This window comes from Myotis lucifugus, unplaced genomic scaffold (assembly GCF_000147115.1).
Source record: "Myotis lucifugus unplaced genomic scaffold, Myoluc2.0 scaffold_84, whole genome shotgun sequence".
Lineage (NCBI taxonomy): Eukaryota > Metazoa > Chordata > Mammalia > Chiroptera > Vespertilionidae > Myotis > Myotis lucifugus.
The window spans coordinates 2,775,531-2,792,974 of NW_005871132.1; the positions used below are offsets into that span (position 1 = coordinate 2,775,531).

The 17,444-nt window shown below is 35.5% G+C and overlaps 1 protein-coding gene across 17 annotated transcripts in view; it reads right to left on the bottom strand.

Annotated features, from left to right (window-relative positions):
- Positions 1-17,444, bottom strand: part of GSK3B (glycogen synthase kinase 3 beta) — a 179,095-nt gene that overhangs the window by 33,657 nt on the left and 127,994 nt on the right. For 8 of the 17 annotated variants that reach the window (XM_023755765.1, XM_023755768.1, XM_023755763.1 and 5 more), the window contains 3 exons: positions 10,753-10,848; positions 9,671-9,775; positions 1,535-1,573 (listed from right to left, as the gene is read on the bottom strand). In XM_023755765.1, coding sequence (XP_023611533.1) covers positions 1,535-1,573; positions 9,671-9,775; positions 10,753-10,848 — 240 coding nt within the window. The remainder of the gene's footprint in view (positions 1-1,534; positions 1,574-9,670; positions 9,776-10,752; positions 10,849-17,444) is intronic. The other 9 variants (XM_006090920.2, XM_014457737.2, XM_014457735.2 and 6 more) reach the window with 5 other exon arrangements.

The window sequence follows — 17,444 nt, forward strand, 5'->3', positions numbered from 1 at the left end:
TGGTTCATGTAACTCTGGGCATTCACTTAGACTAAAGGTAGGAGAACTAATTACTATTACAGGGCTCATTAGATTTCAAGAGACCGAAAAAAAAAAAAAAGAGTACTTTGTACAGAGAAAACCTTTTTTTCTCTCGTTTTACAAAAAGTTTATTATTGATAAATATATTTTCCATGGAAACTGAGAAACTGATTTAAGCAGGATCTCATGGATTTATTTTAGAATATTGAAGGCCTTGGTAATTTATTTATTTGGCTGTGTTAGAAAACCCTCTGTAAGGTAAAAAACAACCTGCTTCATCTTTTATTCGTTTGAGTGACCTGACTTGCCTCAGTCAAGAAAACCCAACGTTACTGTATTATTTGAAACGTTTAGATTTTCTACTGTTCTTGGTCATTTTTTCCTCACGTGCTCCCAGCCAGGACCATAATCAAACTCACATGTAAAAGAAAATAGTCAGTAGGAAAATTTTTAATAAAAATATTAAGCACTACTGACATATTTTATCCTAGTACAGTTCTCGGATTTGACAGCATATGGATTTATTTTGCTAGCTAGTATAATAAAAAATGCTTCTGCACCAATATGGGAGGCAGATAAGTAGAATTAAAAGTAGAAATAAGTATCTCCTGCTAACATTCAAATGTCGGGTAGCTGGACAGTGAGTGTATTTTTAAAAATTTCCTGTTTTATTAATGAAGATTTTGTAAAGCTATTAATAAATCACTATTGTAACCTTTTCTCCGGTTATTAAAAAAGAGCCATCCACATCTTTCTGATAACTTACAGGCTATACAGGACCATCCATGTTAGCACTAAGACACATATTAGCCTATTTTGCCAGGGAATCCTAACTCATGGAATCAGATTTTAAAAAAATAAAGGCATTCATTCCAAGAACCTATATTAAAATCAAGACTTAACCTGCCTTTTAAAAAACTATCCATTATTACTTAAAGCCCTTTGAAAGATTCCTGATGAGAAAACCTTTGGTTCATTACTTTATAAAGGTTAAGTAGACATTTATGTGAGGTCAAAAACCAGTGTTTCCTAAAGTTCAGATTTTTAACTGTAATATAGGGTGTGGTAGCAAGCAACTTCCAAAAATTGCAGTCTAAACTAGAAAACAACTCTTCTGAATTATCTTTGTGTCTAAAGGAAAGGACACCAGTACCTACTGAAATTTGACTTTTAATAAAAGTTTCTGCTTCATTCTTCACTTATTTCAATTGCTTAACACTCAGAACCTTTGGTTCCATGGACCTTCGTCAATATTTATTCTTGTAAAAACAATTTTCAAACCCCGTAACTCCTAAACTTTAGTCTAGATGTCAATAAATCACTCAGAAGACTGACAATCTATACCATAAGCAAAACCTGTATCATACAGTGAATGAAACAGAAATCAGAGCTACCTACATTGTTTTTACTGTTACATTCCAAGAATGAATAATTGTTTAGCCTTTCAAAAAGTTTTCCCCCTAGTTTTATAAACCTGCCCTGAAATTTTGGGAAAAAAAAATTAAGTACATACCCGCACTCCTGAGTTGAAATGTCCTGTTCCTGATGAATCCTAAAGATGATAATGCAGTGAAATAATCCAAACAGGGGAAGTCAATCCAAAAGAGAATAGTCCAGCAAGGAAAAATATATCCAATGTTATAAGAAATCCATGGTGTGGGGGGGACATAGAAAATGTTTATACAGTTATAAACTTTAAACATCAGTCTCCACAGTAGCAAGTCCAAGTTTTAAAAATTATTTCACCACAGTGTATGCAAAAAAATTTTTTTGATTGCGCAATGGTGAGGCACAGTAAAGAAACATTTTAATTTATATTATGTTCCAATGCCAGTGCATTTATTAAAAAAATACAAAACCAAAAAAAGTTAAAATCAAAATGAAATCTAGAAGTAACGTTCCCAAAGTAAAGTGTTTGGTCTTCTATGACCTGGATTCATCATCCATTGACATGGCTGGGAGGGGGCATTTAAGATTGCTTTTAAAGATATGTTCCCAATATGCTAATTTTCCTCTATTAACATATTCCAGTTATACAGTATAAACATTTTTCTTGCTAAATTATTAGTGATGAGAAATAATATATTTAATTTGTATTACTATAGATTTCAAGCCAAATATTTCCAATTTGTGTGAGCTAAGAAGGATCAGGCCACCGCGGATTATTCTCCATTTTGGATTGACTTCCCTGCTAAAAGATATTTGCTGACATTCTCATTATCTTAGGACTCTTCAGGAATAGACATTATCACCTCAGGAGTGCGGGTATAAACTTACATTTTCTATTGTGGGCTTTGCCCCCTCATACCCTTGCACCCATTACTTAGGAAAAATAAATATATAACATTATTTCCTTTTTGGAAAAACTCACTGGAAAAAAAAATCCTACATCTTTGAGCACTACAATTTCAACACAGTTCCATCTGCAAATATGCCCAATTCACCCACCAAAAGCTAAACAAAAATATATACAATAAACAATACAACTAAGGGACAGTCACAGTTATAGGTGACATGCATAATAATGTACACCAACACCTAGGCACAAAGGAGCCAAATATGCAAGGGAGGTGGTAGGGTCTATTATGTCTAGGTATTGAGAACAAACAATGGCAGAACTCACCAGTAGCTGTGAATTCCCTTGGCTATTCTAAGAGAATTTAACATTCTTTTAGGATAGTTTCCAGTGGGCGAATTAAATATTTTGCAAAAATAAATAATCCGCGGATTACTTTTAGTCTGCAGACTAAAATTTAGTACACGGATTAAAATCCGGCCCATCAGAATAGAAATCTCTCATGAACTAAAACACAACTAGGTGGACGAAAGTAGAAAACCAGACTAAAAAACTGAGAGCACAAAGTAAGACTCAACTGGGCCAACTAACAATTAGTACGCAGACTAAATATGGCCAGCCAAGTATGTTAGCAAGGCCATGAAGAGCCCAAAACACCCCTGTAATAACTAAAAACAGAAGTAAATAAATAAAACAAAACAGAACAAAGCAAATAAATAAATAATTGAAAGAAAGAAAAGAAAAAGAAAAAATTGAAAGGAATCAAAACACTGACATGAACTTTCAAGTGATTCAAATACTACCTCACCTGTGCAGCAACACATTTTCTTAAATTGAAACAAACTCATCACAAATACTAATCCATAGAAGAAATTAACAGAAAAAATTAAGTTTTTCAAAAAGGAAGTCTCAGTGATATTGAACAAATGCAAATGAGTACTTAAATAAAGAATTATTCAAAATAAATTTGCATTTGGATAACTCAAAAATGATAGAGGCAATTTTCCTTTACATGTCCTAGAATAGACTTCTGCCATTATATATCAAATTTCAACCTGGAGCTAAATGTTATGATTGAATCTTGAGCACTTTAAAATTACCATTTATAAACAGTCATATATACCATACCAAAGCCTACTGTTGATTCTCAGAGCATTAACTCTCAATAATTCTACTGCATTAAACAGCCAACCAGAGCAATGTAAAAATGCCTATGGGCAATGATAATCTAAGTAGAACACAGGACTAGTGCCATGCCTATTCTGACCAGTTACTCCTCCCTAGTTTTGATTGTGATAAATGCACAACACAGACACTGTTCTCTGATTATACACAAAATACACAGGAACCTAATGTTAAAAATGGATAAATTCTGAACATTCCTAAAGGGCAACCCAAGTACTGGCTCTCAAGTAATTTATTATCAGTTAAAATTATTTGCAATTTGTAAATGTAAATATAGGATTAAAAGTGCGAGAATGGCATGGATTTTTTTGAACAGTTAATTATGATGATTAACCAAGCTAATTAATTAAGATAAAAACTTAAATCTACTTAAGTGCTCACATATAGTACATAATTCATAAGAAACACAAACATTCTTTCCTTAGCCATGACAGAGCTAGCATTCAATAAATTTCATCTGTGCTAACTAAAAGGCTTATTGAGCTTTCTTGCATTCTATGTATGTTTTGATATCAGCATTTAACTATGCTACGTAATTTCTCCCTCTAACATCATTCACTGATCAATATTACTACAGGCTTACACAGAATTGTGATTTACCAAATGTCCACTTATCCAATTTAATCGCTCATTGTTCATGAAATTATTATTGTAGTCAGGCTGACCTTCCTAAGAATAGGGGCTTATTTCCTTTTCATTCACACTTCCTCATCTTAAAGGATAGTCCCTTAGGCTACAACAATTCTAACCTATGTACATCTAAGGAAATCCAAATCCTCCTTCAACAGCCCACTTTCCTGGGTCCTTCCATCACCTTTTTCCCTCCACCACCCTTGATGTCTTATAAAGCCTGCAACATGTGAAACACCTTTGAACATCTAGAACATACAATCAAGTATATGGTTATATATTAGTGTATATTTATTTGATACTTGCTTCAACTGAGTCAGTTGTGTCACCTGTAACCTTTTCAAGGACAAGGACTATATATTTTACATCTTTTGCATTCTTTATGGCATCCAGCACAGCACTGGGTTACAAAGGATATATGGGTTTTAAAAAACAAATGATAAATTAAAAAATATTCTTATTTTTTATATTATTCCTCTCCCATATTGATTGACTACCCTAGGAAGCCTAGTTACCAGCAAAGAAATGGGAGCATAGCCAGTGTAAATAGGAAAATGAAGACGTCTACTCACATAGGAAACAATGTTAGAAAAAGAAAAGTGATTATTCTAGCACTAGTAAAGATATACGTAGCAAATGCAATAGAAAACAGTGTATTTATGAGAAAAGTGATAATGGATAGTAGAATGTTCAGGCCGGAAGGGGTTAAATAATAATATAGGAAATGATTCACCTAATCAATAGAATAAAACAGACAAGTGGCAATCATAGAAACAAACAGAAATCCCCAACATAGTTTTATGCTTTCTGGAATACAAGTGAGCAAAATGATTAGGGTAAAGAGACTAGAAGAGCTAGATGAAGTGGACCTGCAATAAAGTTTCTAAAGGCAATTTTTGTTTTGTGCTCTCCATGCCCTGCCTGGAAGTATTTTTGGTAACATGTTAAACTACAGTTGGAACAGGTAAGCTTACTAAGTGAAAAATATTGCACTGAAAGGCTCAAAAAAAAAAAAAGTAAGATTATGAAGTCTTTAAAAAGTAAGTATAGCTTTAAGCATAGAGAGTAATTAAGTATAATTGTTTAGTCCAGTCTGATTCCTTGATAGTTGAAATGACCTCAGAACCCAATAATCTGCTTACTCTGTTAGCTAGATGGAAATGCCAGTATTCATTCATTTTAAAACATATGTACAATGTTCTAAGAAATCAAGTATGCAAGGATTGATTTTTGTGGATAATGCATTCTGGGATACTTAATAAAAATGACCTATGGTTCCACATATCCTACAGACACTTAACTATTAAGGAAGCTATCATGTATGCCAAAAACAGCAACAAACATTTTTAGGTAATTGGACCCATTTTGTTATTACCATTTTGAAAGAGAAATTTGTAAATGCTATAATACATATGGTATAATTTGGTACGTATAATCATGGAGAGCTTAAATAATTAGAAAATATTTCACGGGAGAAGTGAAATTTCAGGTCTTGAGAAGAGATTAAAACTTAGTAAGCAGAGAAAAACATTCTAAATGTGGAAAAAAAGAAGACAGTAGCAGGAGGCAGAAATGATTGTGGCTTCTCTGGGATCCAATTAAGGAGACCAGTTTGGACACAAAAATTCAGCATGATTGCATGCTCCCTTCAAAATGAGCTAAAAACTAACATATCAATCAGCCCTAATCCAATTGAAAGAGATCAGGGCCCTTGGGATTCTAATTTACTTCCTTTCACTAAACAGTTATATCACTTATGAATTTCATTAATCTGAAAGAATATACAGATATCTGTGTTACCTAACTGATTTCATATCATAGGTTTATTTACTACTGGGATAAAGAGGGAATACTTTTCTTAAATAACTTAGACAAAAGTTAACAGAATTGGGCACTCAAAATGGGGGGGGGGGGCTCATATCAATTATACTATAACCTTATTAGAAATCCCTAGCGTACCCTATTAACTTTTAAATTTATTGCCTAAATATATGCATTTAAGGGTGAAGGAGCTAGAAAGCTTGAGAAAAAGACTGGGTTCTATCAAGTTGATGCTTCAGGGAAGGTTAAGAGCAGGACAAGAATTAAATATCCTATTATTTTGGACAGGAAAGGTAGAAATGATTAGGAGCAGAGTAAACGTATACTTGTCATCCAAACTGGAACACTTGAGAGTAAAGGGGCATGCACTTAATAATTACATTGACAAGCATAAATTGGGTATTATGTTCACTTGCCATTATATCTATATTATGTCAAATTTTCCTAAAGGCAATGAGGAATCAGAGAAGAATTTTAAACAGAAATGGCAGTGTCACATGTGCTTTTAAGAAACCTAACTTTGACGGAAAGGAAAATGTGACGTATGTGAAACTGAAGGAGGGAAATTGGTTAGGAGGTAGGAGGTTGTTTTAACAATTCTACGAAGGTCTAAGTTAAAGTCAGGGCAGTGGAGATAGATAAGACAAATCACAGAACTATAATGGAGGTAGAATCTTTACATTTATTCAGAACTAAAATGAAATAATCCTTTATATGCATACTTTCACAATATTTTCAAAAGAATCCAGAGAAAAAATACAACAGATTGTTAACAAAAGAAAAAACTTGAGGAACAAAGAAGCAGTGCTTAAATTAGATCCCCACTTCATACCTAAGAGACTATTATATTTGCCCTGGCTGGTATTGCTCATTGGATGGGCATAGTCCCGTGCACCGAAAGATTGCCGGTTTGATTCCCCGCCAGGGCATGTGCCTGGGTTTCGAGCTCCAACCCTGGTGGGAAGATTGCAGGCAGCAGATCGATGTGTTTGCTCTATTCTCTCTCTCTCTCTCTCTCTCTCTCTCTCCTATAAAAATGAATAGAATTTTTTAAAAAGAAAAAAGAGTATCATTTAACCAGACCTCCATTTTCTAAATGCAGAATTTAAGTTTACTCTCTTCTTCCAACCAATTTCCATTTCTACTTAATTCTCAATCTACTTTTGCATCACTTCCTTTTGCCTCCCACCTGGCTTTTACTCTTTGATGTGTACAGCATACATCAATGCAGAGGTCTTTATCTTTCTTCCCCCCACTCCCAAGAATATCCCTATTTCAAAACATTAGCACCTATTTCCTTTCCTATTTCCTACCTAAACCACAAATGCTTTCTCAATGAATTAGGTTGCTCTGGCTATAAAGTAATAGGCAAGGGCAACTTACTGGATTTCTAAATTCTCAAGATTCCTGCCATATAGTACACTGTGATCATCTTGTGGTCTTGTTCTTCTGTTTGTTATCTTTCCTACATACCTGAATCTCTCACCTCAGTGTTCCCATGGAAGATATTTTCTCTCTTGATTTTTATATCTACCTACTTTTTTGAGAACACTGGCTCCGAATCCTGGTGAGAGAGCTGTACTATACTGCAGCACAAGAAATCAGGATACCCACAAGCTTCAGAAAATGGGGCTAAAGTGCATTCTAACAAAGCAGCTTTTGTTTCAGGACTGTATTTACCTGACCTCTAAGGACAAGAAGCTCTTCTCTTTAGAAAAACATTAATGTATTAAAAAAAAATAATAATAATAACTCCATTGGCTGCCTAGTGGGAGAGAGCACTTCTCAAGTTGGTGTCTACTATCAAAATGGAGAGAAGGGACAGACTTCTTCTACAAACTTAAAATTTTGTGTTTTCATATTAATAATAACCTATTTTTAAAAATCAATATAAGAATATCCTGGATCATCTAGATGACAGAGCAGTGTCATAAAATTTCTGTGTCTGAATTTGGTTTTTTATTTACAACCAAGGTAACACCAATCTAGTTGTGTGCACTAATGAGAAATTAACATAGTATCCTTATTACCTAATAAATGCATTTGTACCAAATGAGACCAAATTATGTCAAGGCACACTATATGAATGAAGAGTTCACAGTAGTTTGAACAGACAAAATGGGGAGAATTGAGTCATTATTCTACACACAGTATAGAATGGAAACCTAAATAAAACAAATAAAAGGGTGGGCTTTATATAGATTATTAAAGTTTGAAAAACATTAATGTAAGATATAGAAACATCCCACAAGGAACCCACAAGGGCAAAGGAAGAGATAAAGCAAATAAATTCATGACAAATCTTCTGTTGGCTGCATTTTAATTATAATCAATCATTCCTCACATTCCATCCTGGCTAATATTTGAATTGAGAAGATATAATACAGAGAAAAAAGTGCAGAATGTGATACATACTAACACATTGCGTACCGCATAGAAATCTCTAAGACATATGCCAGGGACCACACGTTTTTGGGCAAACTGCACGTTATTTAAATCATCATAATGCACTTTAGGTGTTGTTTTTAAATAATTATAACATTTTTATTTACAAAAACAATTAAACAATTAAAGTTCCTAGTACTTTTTTAACATATGGTACTGCGTAAAACATTTTCCTCTATGAAGAGGGACCAAACAAAATTTATATAAGTATCTAGATTCGCTCCTTTTTCCAGGGGCGTGAAAAACGAGAACACTCGTGAGCAGTCCTTAACAGATGGCACGCGGAAACACGAGAAAACTCCTAAGCGGTATGAAATGTGCTAATATTGGTGGCAGTCTTGATTAAAAAAAAAAAATGAGGACGGGACTGATAAATAAGATTTCATAACCTCAATTTCAGCATTATATTGCGTAGAAACCCTATATTAAGATTAATTTTCTTCATAAAAAATCTTGCTTATTAAAGAAAATATGGAAATACAGAAAAAGAAAAAAAATCACCCACACTCTTCTCACCTAAACTACTATTAGCATTTTGGAATATGCACCTGTATTTACTCAATAGACAGAATTCTCTAGGTTTTTTTGTTTGTTTGTTTTTCTTAAATATGGTTGAAATCTGAGTACACTACAAACCACTTTATAAGCATTTTAACTTGGAATTACTTTCCTGGATTCAACTCAGCCTCTAAACCCAAAGAGACCACCTGGGATTCTCTGAATTTAATTTAGAGTCAGTTGAGAGACCCTAGATATCTTCTGACCCAGATTCAAAATAAACTTTAAGTACAAAGACAAAAGAACGTTTTATCTCAGAATATTTAGTGTTTTTTTTTATAAATTAATAAGGGGGGGAAGGGCAACATCTTGGTCAGTGAAAGCTATAGCCTATAATTTTGGCACTAAAATACTACTGAGGTCTTTGATTCTAAATAACATATAATCAGTAACAAGAGGATTTTTTGAAGGGAAGAGAGGTAATGTGATTATGAGAACTTGAAGGAAAGCAACTGGAATTATAATACAGTTTACTGAGAGAAAGACACATACTTTGAATCTGGGAAGGTAAGTATTTCAACTTCAGCCCTAAATTACTTCATCTCATTATAAAAGATCTAAAACCAATTAAATGAACTTACCAACATTCAAAACAAATTGTTATGTATACAGTTTTAAATACAGAACATCTCTGCTTTAAATACAGATTAAAAAGTTGAACATTTTTAACCCACAAAAATATCTATAATAATAAAAGCGTGATATGCTAATTACACCTGTTGGCCAAACAGCAGAAAGACCGTCCAGACGACCTGAACGAAGCTGGGCACTGCGGCTGTGAGGGCTGAGCCCCTTGCATGAATTTCGTGCATCGGGCCTCTAGTATAATGAAATATAAGTAAATGGGAAGGGGGAGTGCATAGCATATAACTAGAAGTTTAAAAGATCTGGCATTAAACACATATGTGTACACACGAATAAGTTTATTGGCTTTATAAGAGCCACCCATTTAATCTTGGATAAGTGACTTAGTATGTTTGGCCAGAGTTTCTGAATCTGTAAAATGAGGACGCTAGAAATTCACTCTAGCTATAAATCCTATTGAGACATGTTTTTTCTTGCACACTTAATCTCATAAATTAAACTGAGGTTAAAACACACACAACGCTTTTAATGAAAAATCTCTCTTAAAAATAATTTCTAATAAGTGTCAAAGCAAAAAATAATGTTTTCCAGTAAGTTAGTATTTATGCTCTTAGACTTGGTTCCATCTAATATTGAGGTTGGATTTTCCAATGGCTACTGACATCCTGTTATAACATCTATTGCTTTCAATGTATACTCCTAGCAAGATCAAACCTGCTTTTTATTCTTGCTCCCAAAACACCAATAGGAAAGTAAATAAGAAAAATACGCCATTATCATCTATAATAAGGTCTCTATATTAATAGTTTGTAAAAGGAATATATGAAATACATGTTTTTAGTAGTGTATGATACTAAATAAGCACCTCTAACTATGTAAAGAAATTAACTTCTGAATTTTAAGTAGTCAAAATTTATACATGAATTTTGCTCCTATAAAATTATATATTTTAATGATATAGCTACACTGTCCTCACCCTACAAATAAAAACCCAGAATGGAAACAATTTACTGGAAATCAATGGAGACAAACTATATGCAGTCAATGAAACATTGAAGTACAACTACCCAACTATCTTTACATGCAGAACTGCTGTGTACTTTGTACTCAGGCAGCTATTTAGTCTCAAAATAGTTTAGTTTAAGAACAATAAAAACCCAAGTTTTAGTTAACTTGTTAATGTGCCTTTATAAAAACTCTACTTGACTCACCTTAGTCCAAGGATGTGCCTTAATTTGAGGAAATTTGAATTCTGTGTAGTTTGGATTCATTTCTCTAATTTGCTCCCTTGTTGGTGTCCCCAGAACCTAGATAGAGAAAACAAGTTATTACCATAATTTTCTATATACTTACAAGTATAACATTTATGTTTCAATGTATTGGTTTCATTGGAAAAGGTATTCCAAAGTTATAAAATACAAAACTCATTAAATAGAGCAAACTTTGTGAAAGATGTTTCATTTTTAACTGATTACAGACGCATGCTATTCTACCCTACACAGGCTTTTATAATAATAATAATAATAATAATAATAATAATAATAATGATGATGTTATATCAGGGTTTTAAAAAAAGATCACTAATAACCAGGCATCTTTATTCTATCTAGAAAACAAGCTATTGCAATGATGGCATCTGAAATGAGAATAGCTCTTATTCATTTAGTTAAGCATAGTCCAAGGTTTTATTATCAACTAGAGGCATGTGCGTGCACTCGGGGGTGGGGGGTGGGAGGGTGCCCCTCAGCCCAGCCTGCACCCTCTTACAGTCCAGGAGCCCTCAGGGGTGTCCGACTGCAGGGAGTGGGCCTAAGCTGTCAGTCAGACATCCTTAGTGCTGCTGCAGAGGCGGGAGAGGCTCCCGCCACCGCCGCTGTGCTTGCCAGCCTTGAGTCCGGCTCAGGGCTTCTGGCTGAGTGGTGCTCCCCTGTGGGAGTGCACTGACTATCAGGCGGTAGCTCCTGTGTTGAGCGTCTGCCCCTGGTGGTCAGTGCGTGTCACAGCGACTGGTCGTTCAGTTTGGTCGATCTGCATATTAGCCTTTTATTATTTAGGATTATCGGGAAAGCCATACCTAACCATGGTCATCAATAATTCTACTTAATCATTGAATATTTAGTGATTGTCCCCTGTGTATAAAGAACTATGCTATGATATGTGGAAGATAATAAAAATAAAAAACACCCAATAAATTTCTTGCATGATGAAATTACATATTTGTGCGTGGAGAGAGTATAAGTACAATACAAGATAAAAATTTACTGAGTACTTCATTGCCTCTAGAGCTGCATTCAGGACTGAACAAAGGAAAATATATAGACCTGGCTCCAAAAACAGATGATGGGAAGAAACACTAAATATTAAAAATGAGCACTCTGAAGAAAAATGACATCTATAACTCATCTTTATAAACTCTAGGGCCTAGTACAAAACAGGTTCGTTGAAATATTAAGCCATTTACAATTCAGGACAACTGCACAGAAAAAGTGGAATGTACAATACATACTTGATTTCTGGTGGTAACCAGTGAATAATCAGAGCAAAGAAATTAAGTTTTTTTTTTTTTAAATATATTTTATTGATTTTTTACAGAGAGGAAGGGAGAGGGATAGAGAGCTAGAAACATCGATGAGAGAGAAACATCGATCAGCTGCCTCCTGCACATCTCCTACTGGGGATGTGCCCGCAACCCAGGTACATGCCCCCGACCGGAATCGAACCTGGGACCTTTCAGTCCGCAGGCCGATGCTCTATCCACTGAGCCAAACCGGTTTCGGCAGAAATTAAGTTTTGTTTTGCTTTTTGCTGTTGCTTCCAATTCTCTAGACTTCTTTAAAACTTTCAGGCCTTAATCAAAATCTTAAAAGTGTTATTCTTCAAAAGACACTCTTAAGAAATCAAAAGCCAAGCTACAGACTAAAACATATATTCCGCAAAGGATTTAAATCTAGAATACACAAAAGACTCTAATCATTAAAACACAAGATGATGATCCAAGATGGTGGTAGATTAGGACCAAACTGGAATTACAACTAAATTATAACACACACACACACAAATTATGGAACAATCATCCGAATAACCAACTGGAGATTAGATGAAGAGACGTCTTATAACCAAAGATTTATAGAAGACACTACATTGAGACTGGCAAGAAGGGCAGAGATGAGAAAAGGGCTGGCTCTGCCTCCCGGGTGGCAGCTGAGATTCCGGAGGGATATCTCAACTGTGGGGGAACCCCCCTGATAAATGTGGGGTCAAAACCCCAAGTTGGGCTCCCCAGCTCCGAGCACCAGGGCCAGGAAGAGGCACCCACATAACATTGAAATCTTTGAGTTTATTCTTGTGTATGATGTAAGGTGGTCTAGTTTCACATTTTTTTGCACATATCTGTCCAATTTTTTCCAACACCATTTATTGACTAGACCAGTGGTCGGCAAACTCATTAGTCAACAGAGCCAAATATCAACAGTACAATGACTGAAATTTCTTTTGAGAGCCAATTTTTTTTAAACTTAAACTATATAGGTAGGTACATTGTTATTAACTTAATTAGGGTACTCCTAAGCTGGCCTTTGCTAAAAATGTCCTCAATCTGATTGAGGTACATTCGCTGAGGTCGACCCCTTCCAACTCTCCCATCCACACTCGTCTCGTATACTTGTTTCAGATAGATGAGTGTGGATGGGAGAGTTGGAAGGGGCCGACCTCAGTGAACGTACCTCAAAACAATGTACCTCCCCCGTGCTGCATATCCCTCGGCCGGCCTGCGCCGCGTCTCCCGTCGCCTGACCTACCGACACCCCCCACTTCTTCTAACGCCACTTCTTCAAAATAGACTCGCCCAGGCCGAAAACCGACTTCTGTGCATGGGCCACAAAGTTTCAATTGCACTGTACGTGCGTCCCCACACGTGGTTTTTTGTGGAAGAGCCACACTCAAGGGGCCAAAGAGCCACATGTGGCTCGCGAGCCATGGTTTGCCGACTACTGGACTAGACTATTAAAGATAGTCTTCAATAGTATGTTCTTATCTACTTTGCCAAATATTAATTGACCATAAAGGCATTGGTTTATTTCTGGGCTCTCTATTCTGTTCCATTAATCTATATGTCTGTTTTTATGCCAGCACCATACTGTTTTGATTACTATAGCCTTGTATTATAGTTTGATATCAGATAGCATGATTCCTCCAACTTTGTTGTCCTTTCTCAAGATTGCTGTGGCTATTCTGGGTCTCTTTTTTATTTTATTATTATTATTTGCTAAATATATTTTTAATGATTTCAGAGAGGAAGAGGTAGAGAGAGATAAAAACATCAATGATGAGAATCATTGATTGGCTGCCTCCTGCACACCCTCTACTGTGGATTGAGCCCAGTCCAGGGCATGTGCCCTTGACCATAATTGAACCTGGAACCCTTCAGTCCACCGGTGGATGTTCTATCCACTGAGCCAAACCAGCCAGGGCTATTCTGGGGCTTTTGTGGTTCCATACAAAGTTCTAAAATATTTGTTCTAGTTCATTGGTATCTTGGTAGGAATTGCACTGAACCTATAGATTGCTTTGGATAGTTTGGACATTTTAATGATGTTAATTCCTATCTATGAACATGGTACATGCTTCCACTTATTTGTATCTTCTTTTCTTTCTTCAGTGTCTTATAACTTTCTAAGTACAGGTCTTTTACATCCTTGGCTAAATTTATTTCTAGGTATTTCATTTTATTTTTGATGCAATTGGAAATGGGATTGTTTTCTTAGTTTCCCTGATAGTTCAATATTGGTGTATAAAAATGCAACTGATTTCTGAATATTTATTTTGTATCTTGCTACTTTACTGAATTAATTTGTCAATTAAGGTAGTACTTTGGTGGAATCTTTAGGGTTCTCTCTATATAACATCATGTCACCTGCAAATAATGACAGTTTTACTTCTTCCTTTCTAATTTGGATGCCTTTTATTTCTTCTTGCCTGATTGCTGTGGCTAGGACTTCCAGTATTATATTGAGTAAGAGTGGTGAAAGTGGACATCCCTGTCTTGTTCCCAATCTTAAGGAAACACTTGCAGTTTTTGCCTATTGAGTATGCTATTGGCTGGCCCTACATATATGGTCTTCATTATGTTGGGGTATGTTCCCTCTATTCCCACTTTGCTGAGAGTTTGTATCAAATGGGTGCTGGATTTATATTTTTATCTAAGCATTTTTACATACTTATAATGCCCCTTCAATATATACCAGTGCATTCATATGGAAAATCTTTTATCAGAATGGAAATAATCTGCTTTGATGAACAGTGATAATATAAAAAAGACTCTTAATTACACTTCTAATTTACGATCAGAGTTTAACTAACTGTGTTCTTCACTTTCAAAATGAGTTTTTGTGACTTAAGATGCTAATTACAAGTTAGTAAGTGAAATCATTGATTTATTCACTATCATTTAAAAGTAATTTAACCAAATAAATTATCCTGTCACCATAAAGTGGCAACAGAGATTTTTATTTCTGTTCTTGAATTACTAAGGCTATTAGATCAGGAAACATAGATTCTAATGTTATAATTTGTTCTGTTTAATTTCTCTTGCCAAATACTGAACTACTGTAATCAGTTTTTCTAATCTTTTTCTTCTTATTTTTTATAATCTTAAAGCCAGGTTCTCGCCAGGCTGGCTCTTAGAGATGGAAACTATAGGCAAGAGCCTCTGGTCTCTAGAGGTCAGCAAACCTTTAACATAAAGAGCCCTAAAGTATTACTTTAGGCTTTGTGGGCCATATAGCCTCTGTCACTACTCAACTCTGCCACTGCAGCACAAAGCAGCCATCAACATAAATTTATTACAAAAATGGGCAGAAGACTGTATTTGAACCCTAGGTCCTAGTTGCCGACCTCTGACCTACACTAAACATTTTCAGAGATCAGATAAACTGAGGCCCTGAAGGAGCAATTTTTCAGAGGTCAGAACTAATTAGAGGCAGAGCTAGGACATAATTTAAATCTCATTTGTGACAAACTGATTTAGGAGATAATATCAAGTAATCTATTTACTAGACTTGGTTGGAGTACACATAATTTCAGTTTCTAATTTTGGTAGTTGTAAAAAAAATGCTGATGATATTAAACACGAAGGAATAGTGTTGGAAGAGAAAATAATATTTAAGACACTCAAGAAGAACCCAGGTGAGTTCTCCATCAAGTGGTGAATATCATCTAGAAGAGAGCTTGAGCTAGAAAAAACATCTTAGGTAGTTCCTGATGTACAGGTGCTAGGTGGCTTTAAGTGTATAACAAGCAAGGCATGTTGAAGGAGAAGAGTGCTACATATGGAGACTCATGTGACACAAATATATGAAAAAAAGAAAATTTAAAAAGAAGGCTGAGACAGATATCCAAGAAATCTGAAGGGGTCCCACAGACAAAGATACTATGGAGGACAAGGAAAGAGAACATTTAAAGGACAGAGAGATGGTTATCTTATTACACAGTGAGCCCATTAAAATGAAGCCCAAAAGGTGTTCACTGCAGCTGGCCATGGATACTTTCTTTCTGACCTTAGTGAGATCAGTAATAAGAACATGCAGACCATAATCAGCCGGAATGAGTAAGTGGAAACAGCGTACATAAGTACTTTCAAAAGGTACATCAGTGAGGGAAAGAAGAGGACAATGAGAAGAAATATTTATTGAGCATCTAGTATGTAAAAGCTCTGTGCTATGTATATCAATTTTCTTTTCTCATTTAAACTTTATAGACACACTTCACTACCCCATTTCACATCGAAAAGAAGCCTAAGGTTAACTGAGGAAAACCGAATTCTCAAAGTTACAGTTTGTCAGTGATAAATACAGGATTCAAATACATGTGCAGCAGACTCCCTAAATGGTCTACCCAATATTAAGTACAGGAACAAAATGATTATAGTTTTTAAAATATCATTTTAAAAAATCTTTACTGTTGAGAATATTACAGATGTCTCTTTTTCCCCCTTTCCCCCCATCCACCCAGTTCTATCCCTGCCCCAGGGCTTTGCAACCCTATTGTCCGTGTCCATAGGTAATGCATATATACATACTAGAGGCCCAGTGCACGAATTCATGCATGGGTGGGATCCGGTCAGCCTGCCCTAATTGGGGCCGATTGGGCCTGGCCGGCCAGGGGGAGGGGCTGTGGGCAGTTGACGGGCTGGCCCTGCCCCCTGGTAAAATTCCTGGTCAAGGGGACAATTTGCATATTAGCCTTTTATTATATAGGATAAGATCTTTGTTTATCTCTTCCCGTCCCTCCCACCCCCCCTTCCCTCTGAGAATCATCAGTCTGTTCCATTTCCATGCCTGATTCTATTTTATTCACCAGTTTATTCTGTTCATTAGATTTCTTAATCATTTATTTTGATTTTTAGATTCAATTGTTGATATGTATTTATTGCCATTTTATTGTTCTTATTTTTTTTCTTTTTCTTTTTCTTCTTCCTCTTCTTAAAAAATACCCTTCAACATTTCATGTAATACTGGTTTGGTGGTGATGAAATCTTTAGCTTTTTTTTGTCTGTGAAGCTCTTTATCTGACCTTCAATTCTAAATGATAGCTTTGCTGGGTAGAGTAATCTTGGTTGTAGGTCCTTGCTATTCATCACTTTGAATATTTTTCACCACTCTATTCTGGCCTGCATAGTTTCTGTTGAGAAATCAGCTGACAGTCACATGGGTGCTCCCTTATAGCTAACCAACTGTTTTTCTCTTGCTGCTTTTAAGATTCTTTGTCTTTAGCCCTGGGCATTTTAATTATAATGTGTCTTGGTGTGGTCCTCTTTGGGTTCCTCTTGTTTGGGACTCTCTGCACTTCCTGAACTTGTAAGTCTATTTCTTTCACTGGGTAGGGGAAGTTTTCTGTCATTATTTCT